This window comes from Fukomys damarensis, unplaced genomic scaffold, assembly GCF_012274545.1.
Source record: "Fukomys damarensis isolate Sample0158 unplaced genomic scaffold, DMR_v1.0_HiC HiC_scaffold_38, whole genome shotgun sequence".
NCBI lineage: Eukaryota > Metazoa > Chordata > Mammalia > Rodentia > Bathyergidae > Fukomys > Fukomys damarensis.
Window position 1 is genome coordinate 15,234,927 of NW_022900950.1, and position 17,661 is coordinate 15,252,587.

General features: G+C 30.3%; 1 protein-coding gene across 7 annotated transcripts in view; it reads right to left on the minus strand.

Moving 5' to 3' along the window:
* Window positions 1-17,661, minus strand: part of Kiaa1109 (KIAA1109 ortholog) — a 213,952-nt gene that overhangs the window by 138,333 nt on the left and 57,958 nt on the right. For all 7 annotated transcript variants that reach the window (XM_010611104.2, XM_033760040.1, XM_010611092.2 and 4 more), the window contains exons 16-22: window positions 11,104-11,259; window positions 10,739-10,836; window positions 9,144-9,322; window positions 8,889-8,995; window positions 7,367-7,575; window positions 2,003-2,230; window positions 1,065-1,202 (exon numbers count right to left, since the gene is read on the minus strand). In XM_010611104.2, the coding sequence (XP_010609406.1) occupies window positions 1,065-1,202; window positions 2,003-2,230; window positions 7,367-7,575; window positions 8,889-8,995; window positions 9,144-9,322; window positions 10,739-10,836; window positions 11,104-11,259 (1,115 nt within the window). The remainder of the gene's footprint in view (window positions 1-1,064; window positions 1,203-2,002; window positions 2,231-7,366; window positions 7,576-8,888; window positions 8,996-9,143; window positions 9,323-10,738; window positions 10,837-11,103; window positions 11,260-17,661) is intronic.

Consider the following 17,661-nt stretch of genomic DNA (forward strand, 5'->3'; position numbering starts at 1 on the left):
ACACACACACACACACACACACACACACACACACACACACACACACAAATACAAGTGAGACCTAAATGTGATAAAATGACACAGAACTATGCATATACCTTGTACTAATATTGATTTCCTTGTTTTGATCATGTATCCTAATTATGTAAAAGCTTTACAGCATGGAAAAAGCATGCTGCAGTGTATTATCTTTGTAATTTCTCCTCAATTTATAATTATTTCAACATAGAAGTTTTTTTAAAAGATACATTGTGTGCCAAAATCAAAAACAGTATCTGGACATATTGTCAATTTTTACTTATTATGACCTCAGTTATATCAAATATATAACAAATACTATGAAGAAAAATAATCTGCTATGGTTAAAGAATGAAAAGAGGTATACTATTTTAAATAAAATTATCAATTACTATACATATAACCCAGGTAAATGATCAACTATTGACTTCTGGGTGTCAGATTTATATTCCAATTCATAATTTTATCTTGCCTCATATTCAAATCCATTTATATTTCTAAATCATACAATGTGACTTAAAATAGGGCCTTAAAGCAGTGGTAGGTGCAAAGAGAAGCAATTTGACACTTAAAAATAATAATAAAGTGATAACCTATTTAGAAATACAACAAATTCTCATTTGATTAACATCATTGGTTTAAAGAGGCATAGAAGTATCATGAAGGAAATTTTTAATTGTCATAAAAGTACATTAGATGAATATGAGTAAATCACTAACCATGTAAATTGCATGTTTTACATTTTCATGATACTAGTTAATATACTTAATTTTCTCTTCTATAAACACATTAAAAAGTTATGAAGTATTTCTTTCCATTTCTAAAACAAAACAGATAAAATTAGGATTCCATAAACACAGAAACAAAGAAAGAAAGCAAGGCTCTTGAAACAACTCTCATATAGACACATGTACAAATTTTCTTAATAATTAAATTAGCATCAAATTCAAAGTGTTATATATTCCAAGAACAGACGTTACCACAGTTTTGAACCCATAATTATTTGTAATAAATCTCTGTCCTCATCATTCCCATTTTCCCATTACCTGATAGTTATCACTGACAAACACATTGAGGGGTGACAAGACAAGTTGCAGCATGGTCTCTCTAAATCCTTTTTTCATTTCAAAACATAGTCTTTCCAAGAAAGCTGTAGGGTACTCGGGACCATCTGTAGTTCCATGCTAGAAAACAAAAACAAAACCACACATAATCATGATGTAGAGAAAGTAGACTAAGAAAGTATAGGAAAACAAAAATTATATTTATCACAATTGAGAGAATTTGGTTTTTCTAAAGGAGACTATCACTTTGACCTGGTATAGACACTAAGAACCACAGGTGACTTCTCTGCTATATGACACAGAGTCAGTATGCGATGCAATGTTTCAGGGCTACCTCTTCCTATATGACCCTGCTCCAAAATCCCTGGCTTATTGGAGCAATATTATCTTAGTCCAATTTGGCCTCAATAGACCCTACAGACTCCTTGGAGTGAACCAGATAATGGTATTGAATCCAGAATGGATACAATGGACACTGCAACATGCACTGTCAAGCCTGAAACTGTCATGTAATAGCTCCACCAAACTGACCATAAAGTCAGATCTATTAGGCTAACTATAAACACTCTATATTATGACAAAATATCCTGAAGTTACACAGAACAGTAAAGAAAGAGCTAAAGTAAAAGAAGAAGAATAAAACCAATGATCATGGGGCCAGGGATTTAGCTCAGCAGTTTGGTGGCCTGCCTTGCAAATGCAAGGACCCGTGTTCAATCCCTGGTACAAAAAAAAAAAAGTGATCACATAATTATATGATAAAGAAAATAAGCTAGATTTCTAATAGTGAAAGGATAAATTTAGAAACTTTTGAACATGAATTTTTTCAGTGCCTCTGGGCACCTGAGCACATAAAGTTTCCTATGCTAGATGGTTATTCAAACTATACTCCCAAACTATTCTAATAAGGAAACACTTACAACTGGAAGACGCCCATGAACTTTGTACAAATTAACTAGTACAGTAATATCCCAAGGACGCAAGTTAAGCGGATGAATTGATTTGGCTGAACTTTCATTTTCCTTTTTGTCATTTTCCATTCCAACAGCAGTCCACCCAGAGCTAGATGATGTTGACAATGACAAAACAGGGCTTGAAATAACTTCTTCAAAATCCATATACATGTCATCTTCCCCAAAATAGTTTTCCTATAAATATTAAGAAAAAACATGCTATTAATAAGATATGGAATGGATTTTCACCTATAAGCCCTAAAAACTTGTGAACTATATATTTCACTAACCCATTGTACTTAATTTAAAGCATCAGGTATGTTTTCATGATGTGAAAAAAGTATATTTATTTTAGCAAATAATTATTCTATAGCAAAACACATGTAAAATATAACAGAAGTCTGTAGTAAAGCTTCATGACACCACACCCATACTTTGTAATTTAGGTCTTCAAAACAACTTTGAAGGTTTGTATGGTTCAACAGCTTTCTGTCTTCAGTTCTCAAGTTCTGATGCAATGCTCAGAGGCATTCTTTGAGAAAAGATCAATTCACTGAAAATCAATCTAATTAGGTAAATATTATAATTCACATATTTGTATTCCAGTTAAAATACTAATGAGAACTTTTTAAGCCTTTCTTTTGTTTTTTTCAGTACTGGAAATTGAACCCAGGGCCTGCTACAAGCTAGGCAGCAAGTGATCTACCACTAAGCTATATCCTAGCCCTTTTATTTAGAAACAGAGCTTCCCTAGGTATCCTAGGCTGGCCTCAAACTTATAATCTTCCTGCCTTAGCCTGTAGAGTAGCTTGGATTACAGGCACATGCCATCATGTCTAGCTTATCAGAAATAGCTCAAGAGCTTTAATAAGAATGTCCAATTTTGGTTATTAATGAAATAAAAGCATGTGTTGTCAACAGTTATCAAATCTCTCTTCACGTAGATCACCGATTTCTTAAATGTGGAAGTGTTTCAAGTATTAATATTCTGATTTCTTTTGAATTTGAAATTAAAATTTAATTTTTAAGAAACAGTTTTAATTGAAATTATTTTTCTTCCCCTGATTGTGAATTTATATTTTGCCTATCATATCTGTCAATAGTAAGGAAAAGTTAAACATTGCAATACAACTGTTAACTGTTATTTGCTAAGAACAAAATTTTGGTAAATTTTACAGTTTAATTGTTGAATAATTTATTTTCTGACTAGAATTAGGAATATCTGGTCATAATATCTTTTCAAGAAAAGGTTATTGAAAGGCTTAAAGTCATACAATTAAAGGGAAGACCAATACTAAAATCCCTAGTTTACTGATTTACAAAAACATTACTTTCCCTCTATTCTCTATTGCTGTCCACCTCTAAATAATATAGATGCAACTTAAAACCTGCTTGAAATCTTCATAACTGTTCTTAGAATCCTAAAGTGTGGACAAATTAAAGAACAAATACAAAGATAAATCAACACTGGGTTATTCTTGAAATTCTGATACTAAAAATTTTAAATTAAACATAAATGTTTAAATTTTTATTGCTGATCAAACTAAAAGGAATTCAAAACAGTAGTTGTTCCTTAGATCATTTGGACGATTTTCTCTGCACATGACCTCCAGACCCAATCATCTCTACCCCATATTTCCTCTAGGTCTAAGGATCAATGTACTCTGTTCACGATTATTAGCTTTTAGCATCTTAAATACTTGCCAGCAGAACAATTACTAGCACTTAATTAATAAATATCTTACTTTTAAAACATCTCTTGTAATCATTATAATTTTTAATCTTATATAGAGATTCTTGCAGATTATTACAATTTAGACAAAAATATTCTTTTGACTCTGTTTAATTTGCTACTAAACCAATCTTCATTTAATTATCTGAAATAAAAATAATTCATATCAAATTCTTTACAGAACACTGACTGACCACCATAGTAGAATATATTTGCTAATTTGTATTAAATGTGTCAATGACTACATTTTTAAGGAGTTATAAAACACCAGGAGTCTTTTCTAAGTTAAAACATTTGTACCTACTGAATATTAATAAAAATATATTTTAACAACTGTAACTCCTTTATAAAGCTAGTTTAATATTAAACATTGAATGTTGGTTGTGTAAGTTTTTGTTTTTTGTAATATATAAACTCCAACCATAAAGCGTTACTTTAAGAATTCACTTGAAAAAATACCGATAAAAATTAGTGATATACTATAGCAAACATTCATGGTAGTTTAAGGTTAATACTATAAATATACACAAATATTTTAAAACAATAAAATTTCCATTTCCATTTTATGGTAGGTGGCACATGAAATTAAATTATCTTTAAAACAAATTACAAACAACCCTATGGAAAAAATCACTGGCTTATAGAGCAAGGAAAAATGCATTCTGTCATGTTTGTGGCAGCTTGAATTCAAGAATGAAAAACTATTTAGTTAAGAGTTCTCAGAAATATTATTTTCCTAAAGCTGTTTTGTCATATGAGTATCAAGTAACCCACTTCAAGTAACTGAAAACTGTCATTTGTTCAAATTAAAAATTTAGTTACCTAATTATACTCATTTCTCTAAACAGAAAAGATTAATAAATGATGATAGCTAATAAAATCAGAGAAGCAGGGAAACAAAAGCCTTGTAAGTAGTCTAGTTTCCCAAATTATATATTATATTGTGTATATTATGTTCAAGACTACTAAACTATTTTTTTAAAATAAAGAAAACATGTGTTGCATATACCCTGAATCCAGTTACTATGCATTTGGTACCACTAATGTCCTGTCACTATGAAAGTAAGATTTCCATTCTTCCACTATCAAAAAATACAGAAAGACCAAGAGAAGCCCATCCAGAAAAGTAATATAAGTGGTATTGTTATCCAACCTTGAATCTATATCAGAAGAAATGTCATGAAATTTTCATGATTAAAATAACTTTGGCAAATGCTCGGAGTTACTATCTCATCTACAGCTGTAGAAGACCTCCCCATTCCTAAAAGGGCCTCAGAAATTTTAATATATGTTTATTATACATTCTTCTTAGAATTCGTACAATAATGCCAGGAACAGTTTCTTTTGTGGATTTTGGAGCTTGCTTTTTTAATACAAACAAATACAGAATAATTCTTTTTTTTTCAATTTATATTTTATAATTTCTTGATGTTTAATTTTGGTAACTAAGGAAATCCAGTTACATGAATTTTCACATTTCCATAATCTTTTTCATCTATTTGAATTCCACATTACATAAATATATTATATAAATCATATTAAAAAATGCTTCAATTCCAAAGTTAAAGTTGTAACATTGACATTAACTAGAATATAAGTTATATATTAAAACAAACAAAAAAAGAAGGCAGAATAGTAATTCTATTTAAGATAGAATATTATCCTTATATCAGCATTACATTAGGCTTTCTGGTAGAGAAAAATCAAACTTGTAAATTACATATCCTTATAAGAAGCAGAGTTCACTGGGCTAGATAATTTTTTGCTTATTGCATTTTAGATACATATTTAGCAAATATGCCCAAACTTGAAATTTTATAATTTGCCTTAATAGATGACTTATACAACTTCTAAGATAATTCAATGAATGCAAATGTTAATAGATACTTTAGTGCTTATGGCACCACTATCAACAAATGCTCTAACTTTGGAGTAAAATTTATTAAAAAGCATATATTATATTTCCCTGTGTTTTTATTTGGTACAATCCTCTTAATTTTGGTAAATGTGCATTACTATAAATTTTTAAAAATAAGAATCCTGAGGATCAATATGTACATAATAATGCTTAAACCACAGTTGATATTGTTCTTATAGTATTTAAAAACTACAATTATATCACTATGACCCCCTTTAGTCTGATAATTAAATCATTATCCCTCAGGAATTCCTTTTAAAATGGTAGGGGGAGAAAAGATAATCAACAGAAACTCTAGGTCTCCACAAATATTAACTACAGTTGCCATTGCATCTTTTATCTTAAACTGCATTACCTGATGTTTTACAGCGCTTCTTGGTAAATGTAACATAGTAACTCAAATATTGAGCTTATTTTAACCTTCAAAAACCTAGGTCAGCCAGCATGTCCTCTAGAAAGCCTTCCTTAACAAATCTAGATTGTTCTTCCCCATCAACCCTGATCTTCAGAATCCCCCTCTAGAACTACTTACTCTTATTACTATACATTAGATAATCCCTTGTTAACTAAGTATTCAATATCCAAATCTTTGCAGTGTGAAACTATAACAGACAACAATCTAAAGTTAAATCCACACAAACCTCCCTCTCAAAAGAAACTCCAGTATTCATTACATTTGGACAATTAATCTCTCTTAGATTATGAGATATAATATTAACAGTATAATGAATTTTAAAAGAAGGAAATTTTCAAAATTCTAGGAAAATGCAAAATTTCATGAAATTGGTGTTAAGCAATGATTGAAAACTGCTTTCATCATATGTGAAGCTAACAGTAATACACAGATATTTGGAAAGGTTAGTTACCATAGAGAAGAGTAAATTAGCAAAAAACTGCTGATAAGTTGTTAGCAACTTTTAAAAAGTATGATCTGAGTAGAAAAAGAATAAAGTGATCTCTAGAAAACTAATGAAGTCCTCAAATAATTTTCCAAAAATAATATCTCTTCAAAATCATACTAGAGACATTAACTTTAAAATGCTATCAGACTACACAATCACACAATTTCAGTGGAAAAATTACCTTAAAATAAATCAAGATTTGATTTATTCTTTGCATATAGTGCATCTTTATTCAGAATTGATATTTGGCAAACTCTAAAATAAACTTATTTTCATATATTTGTTTCCATTTTTAAAATAAAGATCCCAACAAATCTTGGCTTATCATGAAATGCTGTCATCTATTTTTAATGGACTCACTTAAAATAGATGTTTTCAAGTATCAATTATTTTCAAACAAGCAGTATTTCTGCTGTACTGCTACAATGTGTTAAAATATGTTCATGTATCTATTCATCCTTCTCCTATGCCCTCAAGTTTATCCCCTTGAAAACATATACTCTATCATCTTTATTTCTAGCAACTAGCACCATTCCTAAATCACACCATACACACACACACACACACACACACACACACACACACAAAGCTCTGCTGAGAAGTACTATTTTTAAAAAAGTTGTAATTGAGTCTAGGACTTCAAGCCTAGTCAATATACACAACATATCCTCAACAATTTTTAAATCATCTGACTATTTCAAATGATCTCAATTTTCTATTGGATTGTAACTGCTTTGCCTGTATTTATAATACATGTAAATTCTTTTTAAAAATCATACCTTTATACACAAAAAGGCATTTAATAATGGTCCATAGAGAGTTATCTGAGAATCTGGGGAGAGTTCCATTTCTACATGAAGTTTATCTGGTGGAAGTTCTGAGGGATCAACTGGAGGGCGTGAAGAAGTAGAAGGAGAAGAAACAACTCTGTCTGATGTTTTCTGGGCTGGCCTTAACACAGATAGCATTGTTTCTTCCATTTCAGACACTGGAATAAATTGGAAAAAAAATAATGTTTAAGGAAAGGAGAAAATGATTGCTTAGAAGTTCACCATGGAAATATACAGTAAGAAATGTTACTTTATAAATATAAAATAAAATCTTGATATAATATCTGTAAGTATATAATAAAGACAGATCCAAAAGACCAACAACTAAGAAAGTAAATAGAGAATAAACTTCAGTGAAATACAAAGAGAAATGCATAGACCAGATTGCACAGAATCAATGAAAAGTTTCTGTTAACATTCTTAGTTAGGTCTCTGTAATATAAATGTGGGTCACAATTAGGCCTTAACTAAGTTTGGCAATTAAGCAAAGTTGCCCACAAAGACAGTTATTCAAAGACATTGTGACATAAGCCACCATACATATGAACTATGAATTCTGTCCTTTGAAACTTCACACAAAGAAAACACAACTTCATTCTAATTCTTTTTTTGGACCCAAAGTCGTAAGGCTAAAAATTACCTTCAAACAACTATAAATTATATAATTGTCAAATATTTTATTTTTTCAATTTTTATTTTTATCAGTACATTTAATGTGTGCAATATAATGAGATTCATTGTTGGAAATTTGTACTTTTACATAATCAATCTTGGTTATTTTTTCCCCATTCCTCTGCCCTTCCCTCCCAATCTACAAAGACTTTGTTTCCGTTATTTTTCATTTTCTCGTACTGATTCCATTCCCTTCTTTCCTTTCTACTAGCCTTCCTATTTCCCCTTCCTGTGTCCCTCTTCTTCCTATTTCACATTACTTATTATACCTTTAGTCCTTATTTACATTTTCAGTTTCTCACACTAGCAAATACTTTAAAGTAACTACCATTTCCCAACATGAGCTTCTTATATACACAGAGTCAGGGACACTTTGCTTCATATTCCAGCTCAGCCATGTCTACTTGACAGAGCTTGAGAAAATTACTTTTCTGAGCATGTCTCTTCAACTTTAAGATAAGAATATTTACCTTACAAAACTTGTAAGAAATAATTTAAGACAGGAAATTCTTTGACCCAGTTAGTATTGAGCATGTCTCTTCAACTTTAAGATGAGAATATTTACCTTACAAAACTTGTAAGAAATAATTTAAGACAGGAAATTCTTTGACCCAGTTAGTATTTTATGTACAAGAAATGCTGACTAAAAGTTAGCTATAATTATTCTAAAATATTTAAGAGTATAAACATACTATTCTTTTAATATTAAATACATTTTCAAAATTTTCAAGTTTTTGTATCTTTGAAGATTATCCATAACACAAGCATTTCAAAGGACACATTACATAAAAACACTTACATGATTGTTTTAGCTGTTCATCTGCTTTTTGTGGATAAATTGGATGCCATGTATAATCAATTGTAAGCATGACACTTGGAACAGTCCAACATTCAACCCAACCAGCCCTTTAACGAATAAAAAACAAAGTTTCTGATTAATCACCTATTCTTTTAATTGTACAGAAAAACTAGTTATAGATAACTTCATTATCATTATTTGAAAGAAGAAAGTTCTCCATATAATGAACATAAGAGACTTATTTTATGTACTCACTTTTCCTGAGTGATGTTGCGCCATTTTGGTTTAACTGTTTTCTGACTACTTTGACAGTCAGCAGTAATACCAGTGTCATGAACCATCTTATGTGGGTGGCAGTTCTTAACCAGCATAAATAATGAATATTTACTAGGGTGGCAATCTGGTAGAAACAAATGAAGATCAACATCTTCTCCCTAAAAAATAAGTTTATAACAAACCAAAGTTAAAAAGTCAGCGCATAAATATCTTAGGTCACTATTTATAGTGAAATCTTTAACAATCTTGTAAATAAATTCAAAAGAAAATAAATTTTAAATGGCATATTTTATACTCCACACTAAGGGAAATGCCTGAAATATGATTATATATTGACTAAAACTAAATTTGGATTGAAAAATAAAGATACAGAATAGCACATAACAGTGAAATATCATCTTCCATGGTTAGCCACGGGTACTTCATATGAAATTCAGTTTTTTAAAACAATTCACTAATATAAGCTCAGGTGCTCTATATTTTTCTCAATTTTTAAAACTGTAGTATCTTCATTGATTATTCAATTTTAGTAACCTCAACTGGCTTTTGATAATTCTAAGGTGGCATATCAAAGGATTTTCATTCTGTTACACTTTTTTCCTTCTAGATCTCTTATTCTTATACTGATGACTAGTTTCTTAACACATGGCATACAGGTGTGATTTAAAAATGGAACCCTAAGCTGTATTTGCAGGGTTCAAAATTGGAAGTAGTTTCCAATTTTAAAACTCACCAGCTAACGACAAGTTATACAATGTTGGTCTTTCATATTTCTAATCTATAAATGCAGAAAATAGTAATAATATAACAAAGATGTTCTGACAAATTAGTGACTACACAAAATGCACTCAGAACAGCGTCTGGCATACAGGAAATGTTTAATAGGTGTTAGGTGTACCTATTATTATTGCTTTTACTTTTAAAACCACAGCCAACATTAATACTACAATTACTACTGATTATCCATATCCTAAAACTAGATGTTCCACAAACTTCTGAGCTAAAGGGAAGTATGTAAAAGCTGTCTTTCAGATAAAAGGAAGAAAACTACTGTGTATCTTCCCTGAATTCTTGGTTACGATTAGGAATTAAATATAGGGAAGCATACAATTAGTTCAGAGGACTAGTAAACAGTAGAGCTAGAATGGATTCTTTTTGTTTTGTTTTGTTTTTTGAGACAGGGTCTTACTATGTAGTTGAAACTGACTTAGAACTCACTATGTAGCCTAGGCTGGTCTCGAACTCACAGCGATCCTCCTGCCTCAGCCTCCCAAGTGCTGGGATTTCAGGCATGCGCCACCACGCCCAGCTAGAATGGATTCTTAAGAAAACATAAATTAGCCACAGAGATCTGAAATGATCTCTAAAAAAATGACCAACTTACAGGAATGTTGTATGCTGTTAACTACAAAGAGGAAAATGAAGCTCTATGACAATAAAGTCACTGGACATTGGAAAGGAAGTTAGCACACCTGAGTTGGCCATGGATGGGGAATGAAAGTAAAGAAAAGCTCCAGAAAATTAAACTTACTAATAAACCTTGTGGAATAAACAATGCATCCAATTATACGTACCCTTAAGGAGAACGAGGTATTACATGTAGCTGGAACAAAGTCCGTAAAAGGTAAAGAAAAATCAATGTTTAGTGTTTCCCCACAGGCAGCCAGATATACTACAAAACAAAAAAGATGAAGAAAAAATAAATATACTTCTAATGTCAATAAAAATAAATTTAACAGTCACCTTAAATGCATACCTCAACAAAATTAAATGTAGGACAGCATTAGTCCAACAGAAATCTTGAAATCATCATCTGAAATTATCATAAGGTAATAGAGAAAAAAGCAATTCTAATATCAAAGCTACACAATAATTACTAATTTTCTTTGTGTGTATATTAATGAGCAGAATATTTAACTTAATCTTTAAAATGTCTTACCATTTTCCTGTTGTTTAGTAGAACAGTCAATCCAATTGTGTTGATTAGCAGCCCAAATCATTTCAAATTGATGAAACATGATTTTAAAATTCCATGTATATGGAACAAATGAAAAAATGTCTGGAGCACTATCACTAGACCAGTCTTGAATTAAATCTAAAATTATTGAGGTACAGCAAAGTAAAATTAATGAAATTCAGAAAACCAAAAACAGATTTTAACATCAATCAAAAATAAATTTTTCCTTGGTACATAAAAAAATTTATACTAAACTACTTAAGATGCTTAAAATATTATTACATGATTTCTCAGTAAACAGATGTTTACTTACTAGTCATAGTTCTAAATTTAAAATTTTATACACTTAATGTATCAATTATTTTTTTGGAAAGTAATTTTAGAAAATCAAGTATGAGAAAAGGAAAAACATGGAAACAAAGTCTTTGTAAATAGGGAAGGGTGGAGGGGGAGAAGGGAGGGCAGGAGAATGGGGAAAAAGCAGGAACAAAGATACATGACATAAAGGTACAAGATCCCAATGATGAATGTAAATATAATATATATCTAAAATGTACTAAGAAATGGGAAAAACATTTTAGAAAATAGGAAAAAAAATTACCTGACATTTGACTACCCAGATAATTAAATATTAAGGATATATTTCCTTCTAGATACCTTTCTACATATATTTTTATACTATTTTATATGTGCTTTATGTGTTGCTTTTGCAATAAAAAGTATTTTCATATGTCAAATTTTGCACTAATAGTTCACTAAAAAAATTTTATCTTACTGGGGATTTAGCTCAATAGCACCACACCTACCTCACTAGCACAAGGTTCTGAGTTCAATCCCTGGTACCGGGTGAAAAAAACAAGATATATATAAGATTTACATGTCTTCTAGACTTGTATATTTTAGACTCCTGATTTTTGTGTTATATGTAACATCTCAATGTGTATTTGTGCATAAGATTCTTTTACATATTCAGGATAATTTTGTTAGACTAGATTCCAGAAATGGAATTCATAGTCAAAAGGGAAAAGTATTTTTCAAGGCTATTATAAATTACAGAATTGCTTTCCAAGATAAGTGAACTCATTTATATTGCCACCAGAAATGTATACTTGCCTACCTTTCTCTTTGTACCCTCTCTTCCATTGTATTTATTTTTATTATATATTTCCTGAGGCTTGGGGAGAAAGAGTTTGTTGTTTAACATCTGAACAATTTAACTGAATTTCTTAAAGTATACTTGAATATTTTTTCACATTTACTTATGAAAGAAATATGTGACTACTTGTGATGAATTTCATGTTTTGTTTTGTTTTTTAATTGAGTTTATTGGTACATTCTAGGCATATAGTACAGTTGCATTCTTCATTGGGATATTGTACCTAGATGTTTACTTACTAGTCATAGTTCTAAATTTAAAATTTTATACACTTAATGTATCAATTATTTTTTTGGAAAGTAATTTTAGAAAATCAAGTATGAGAAAAGGAAAAACATGGAAACAAAGTCTTTGTAAATAGGGAAGGGTGGAGGGGGAGAAGGGAGGGCAGGAGAATGGGGAAAAAGCAGGAACAAAGATACATGACATAAAGGTACAAGATCCCAATGATGAATGTAAATATAATATATATCTAAAATGTACTAAGAAATGGGAAAAACATTTTAGAAAATAGGAAAAAAAATTACCTGACATTTGACTACCCAGATAATTAAATATTAAGGATATATTTCCTTCTAGATACCTTTCTACATATATTTTTATACTATTTTATATGTGCTTTATGTGTTGCTTTTGCAATAAAAAGTATTTTCATATGTCAAATTTTGCACTAATAGTTCACTAAAAAAATTTTATCTTACTGGGGATTTAGCTCAATAGCACCACACCTACCTCACTAGCACAAGGTTCTGAGTTCAATCCCTGGTACCGGGTGAAAAAAACAAGATATATATAAGATTTACATGTCTTCTAGACTTGTATATTTTAGACTCCTGATTTTTGTGTTATATGTAACATCTCAATGTGTATTTGTGCATAAGATTCTTTTACATATTCAGGATAATTTTGTTAGACTAGATTCCAGAAATGGAATTCATAGTCAAAAGGGAAAAGTATTTTTCAAGGCTATTATAAATTACAGAATTGCTTTCCAAGATAAGTGAACTCATTTATATTGCCACCAGAAATGTATACTTGCCTACCTTTCTCTTTGTACCCTCTCTTCCATTGTATTTATTTTTATTATATATTTCCTGAGGCTTGGGGAGAAAGAGTTTGTTGTTTAACATCTGAACAATTTAACTGAATTTCTTAAAGTATACTTGAATATTTTTTCACATTTACTTATGAAAGAAATATGTGACTACTTGTGATGAATTTCATGTTTTGTTTTGTTTTTTAATTGAGTTTATTGGTACATTCTAGGCATATAGTACAGTTGCATTCTTCATTGGGATATTGTACCTTTACATGACAGGTCTTGGTTCTCATTTTTTCTCCCTTGTCCCTGCCCTCCCTTCATCCCCTCCTCCCCTCCCTGTTTACAAACACTTTATTTCCATTTTTTCATTTTCTCCTATTTTTTTCTTTTCCCTTATTACCTTTCCCCTACCCTTCCCACTTTCCTTACACCTTTAGCCCCTTTCTTCCTATTTCACATTGTCAATTATCTCATTAGGATCTTATGTACTATTATAGTTTTTCTCACCAGAGAAACTATTAAGTATTCACACATGTGTGACTTATTTACATGAGCACCTATGTTTATAGCGGCACAGTTTGTAAAAGCTAAAACGTGGAAACAGGCCATTTGTCTATTCAGTTGGAAACTAGGTAAAGAAGATGTGGTTTTTCTATAAAATGGAATACTACTCAGCTATAAAAAATGAGAAATTATATTCATTCATAGGAAAATGGATACACATTGAGGATATACTTCTAAGTGAATTTCATGTTTTAATTGGCCCTTTTAAAAATTGTGCACATACTCCCAATATGTTTATCCTTTGGTACCTTTTTCAAGTTACAAAGTAAAAGTTCTCTAGCATAAACATATTAGCTTTAGTCTACCACCGTGATTACCACAACCTTTTCTTCTGGCCTCCAATTTGTTTACACACACTGTATACTCCCAACAATAGTAACTTTCAATAATAATTCTCCTAGGGTTTATTTCCTTATTTTTCTCCTGATAAATATTTATAGATCAGTATTTTTACTCAAACAATCTGTATTATATACAATGAATATAGTGTCAGAATACCTTTGCATACTCACAGTACATAACATAATGTCATTATGTATATGAAATTAAGTGTGTGTGTGTGTGTGTGTGTGTGTGTGTGTGTGTAAGGAAACAATTTGAAGCAGTGTTGTTACAGCACAGATTCTGATGCCACACAGTGGTAGGTTTAAATTTTGGCTTTAACTTACTGTCTATATAACCCTTAAAAAAGGCCTTAAATGCTATCAGTTTTCTCTTTTTACAAAATGAGGACAACTTCATAGATGTGTTATGGATAATTGAGATGATTTGTGTGAATTGTTAGTGTCACAGGGAAGTATCCCACAGATGGTAGCATTTACTATTAAAGATTTAGAATAATATTATTAAAGACTTAAAAATATAAGATAACTCCATTAAATATCTAAATCAATTTACTTTAAATTTTAAAGGGATAAACTAAAAAATATGAGACATATTCAATAATAAAATTAGAAATAAATTTGCCTCATATGAGTCCATTTAAAACTTAAGCTTCCATACACAGAAACTGATGTACATATATTAGAAATTACCATATCTGGCTCTAACTTTATTGTTTAGCACAATATCTCAAAGATGCTCAAAAATCGTCTCTGGAATCAACCAATGCCACAACAAAATTCAGCATTCACCTGGCAGATTTCCTTATTTTTCTCCAGATAAATATTCACAGTTCAGTATTTTTAAAACAACTTAACTTGTATAAAATAAAGTTAGCTCTCCACATTCATGGATTCCTCATCTATGCATGGTTTCAACCATGGGTTGAAAATAAATATTTTTTAAAAGTGCACTTGTAAACCAGGCAAGGTGGCTTTGAGCATTCACAGATTCTGGTACCCAAAGAGGATCCTAAAACCAATCCCATACAGATACCAAGTGACAACTGTGTTGTCTTTCATATCCTGTTTGCTAATGGAAAAATATCTGTCTTTAACAGGAGCGTGACACTATAGAGAACATAGAATGCAGTAAAAAAATTGTTCTCTGATGTCTCTTCTACTTATTACCTTCAGGAATTTTGCCTAAGTCATTCAAGGTCTCTATTCTTTAAATTCCTCATTGTTAATTAAAGGATAGTAATAATAACTATTGCTCTTTAGAGTTGAGAGAAGATGACATAGATGAAAACATGTTGTAAATGACAAAATATGACACAAATCTTAGTGGATAATACTGAGTTCACTTAAGAAGACCATTCCAGATCTCTTAGATCTTTCTGCATTTTCTCTGATTACCTTCAGTAATTTCCTCTGTACTTAGAAGTTTTATTCACATGTATTTTTTAGCTTCCTCATTCTTGCTTGCACTCAGCATATATACTGTCTGGTAATATTTCATTTATCAATGTCTAGTTCATGAGAATGTACTTGAGATTAATAAACAATATAACATAAGAAATACTTATAAGTAATATATACATTAAAAACTGTGGGCAGAAACCCTCTTTAGTGTTTGGTTTGAATTATTATTAATATGAAATTTAGAGTGTATATGGATTGTATTTTACACTATTAAATGAGTGAGCCATAACTGTTAGTAAAATAAACAAAAATTCAAATGATCTACTATCTCAGAAACAAATGTAATTTTATAGTTAATTGCTAATTTCTATTTTACCAAATCTTACTAGATTTATTGAAAATATGATATTTTATACTCAATTTCTATTTTAATAAATCTTAGTTTTTTTCTTTAATAATTTGTTTTCAATTTCAACATATTCTATAAAATGGTTTGCAGTCCAGCTCTTACAATAACTTTACTGGTCAATATTAAAAATTGCAGTGAGGAAATTTTTATTAGGAGCTTAAAGAACTATTTTAATATGCATTTCTCTTTATACCAAAAGCTGCTCTTTACCGGATGTTCTTATCAAATAAACTAATTAGAAAAAAGAAGCACTTTCTTGAAGACTGCCTTATTAATTTGTACAACAAATTAAGAAGTTATTAAGGCAACAAGTTAAATATTAATCACGAAAATCCACCAACTCACTTCATAACTGAATTGTCAGGTTAACAACCCATAAAATGTTAATCATTCGACACTAGAGCTTTGCAAAACCATTATATTTTTCTTCACTTACTATAGAAAATATATTTTTCTTTACTTACCATTGAAAATCTAAGCCAATTTCATTATTCCCAGAAGAGGCATTGGTGTCTAATTTTGTTTTACAGCTTTTATTCCTGCAGCTCAATATCACATTTATCATATAACTAACTTTATCCCACATTAAAATCTCTGAAGAACAATTTCATCTCACTGAGTGGCTTAAAAATGGCTGTTGAGAATTGAGCATTCCCTCACATCAGATGTTATTTCTCTTCCACAGAATTCTTTTAACAAAAAGTAACTCAAATATCATAATCAAGAATGTTCATTCCAAAACTGTATCAATATTACTCCCTAAAAGTCATCCTTTTTAGGGAATTAGTAAGTTTTAAAAGGACTCTAGAGTTATTTGTAATACTGTTTTTCCTTTGAAAATAAATACAATGAAGTATGATAGCTGTTAAATATAGTAGTTTGAAAACTTAAATATAAATGGGTACCATGATATGCTGCAAGAAATAAAATAACTTTTTTCAACCAGTGATAAAACCAATTATCCTTGTCAACAGAAAAAGGTAAGACTCTTAAATATAAAATAACATATTTGGCTATTGAATACACTACTGTAGGATCACAATAATAAAACAAAATAATGAATGATGAACCATAATTAAGAAATTAGAATTTATCAGCCCCATCTTACCCTCTACTAGTCTAATACAAAACACTTGGCTAAAGTGAGTTCTTTTCCTTTTTAAGCTCAACTTTGGAGTTTTTTTTTCATTAAAAGAGAACATAAAATTATATTTAAATTTTCTCTTTGATATTCTTACCCTAAAACAAATTGTAAATGCAAGTCAATATATATCATATCATCAAATATCTATATTGAGTTTAAAATTAGAAAAATTATAATGGTACATAAGATCCTAATCGTATAATTGACAATGTAAAATAGGAAGAAAAGGGCTAAACGTGTAGGGGAAGTGGGAAGGGTCAGGGAAAGGAAATAAGGGAAAAGAAAAAAAACAAGAGAAAATGAAAAACTGGAAATAAAGTATTTGTAAATAGGGAAGGGAGGAGGAGGTGAAGGGAGGGCAGGGATAAAGGGAAAAAATGAGAACCAAGACCTGTCATATAAAAAGGTACAAGATCCCAATGATGAATATAACTGTACTGTATACCTAAAATGTACCAATAACTCATTAAGAAAAAAAAA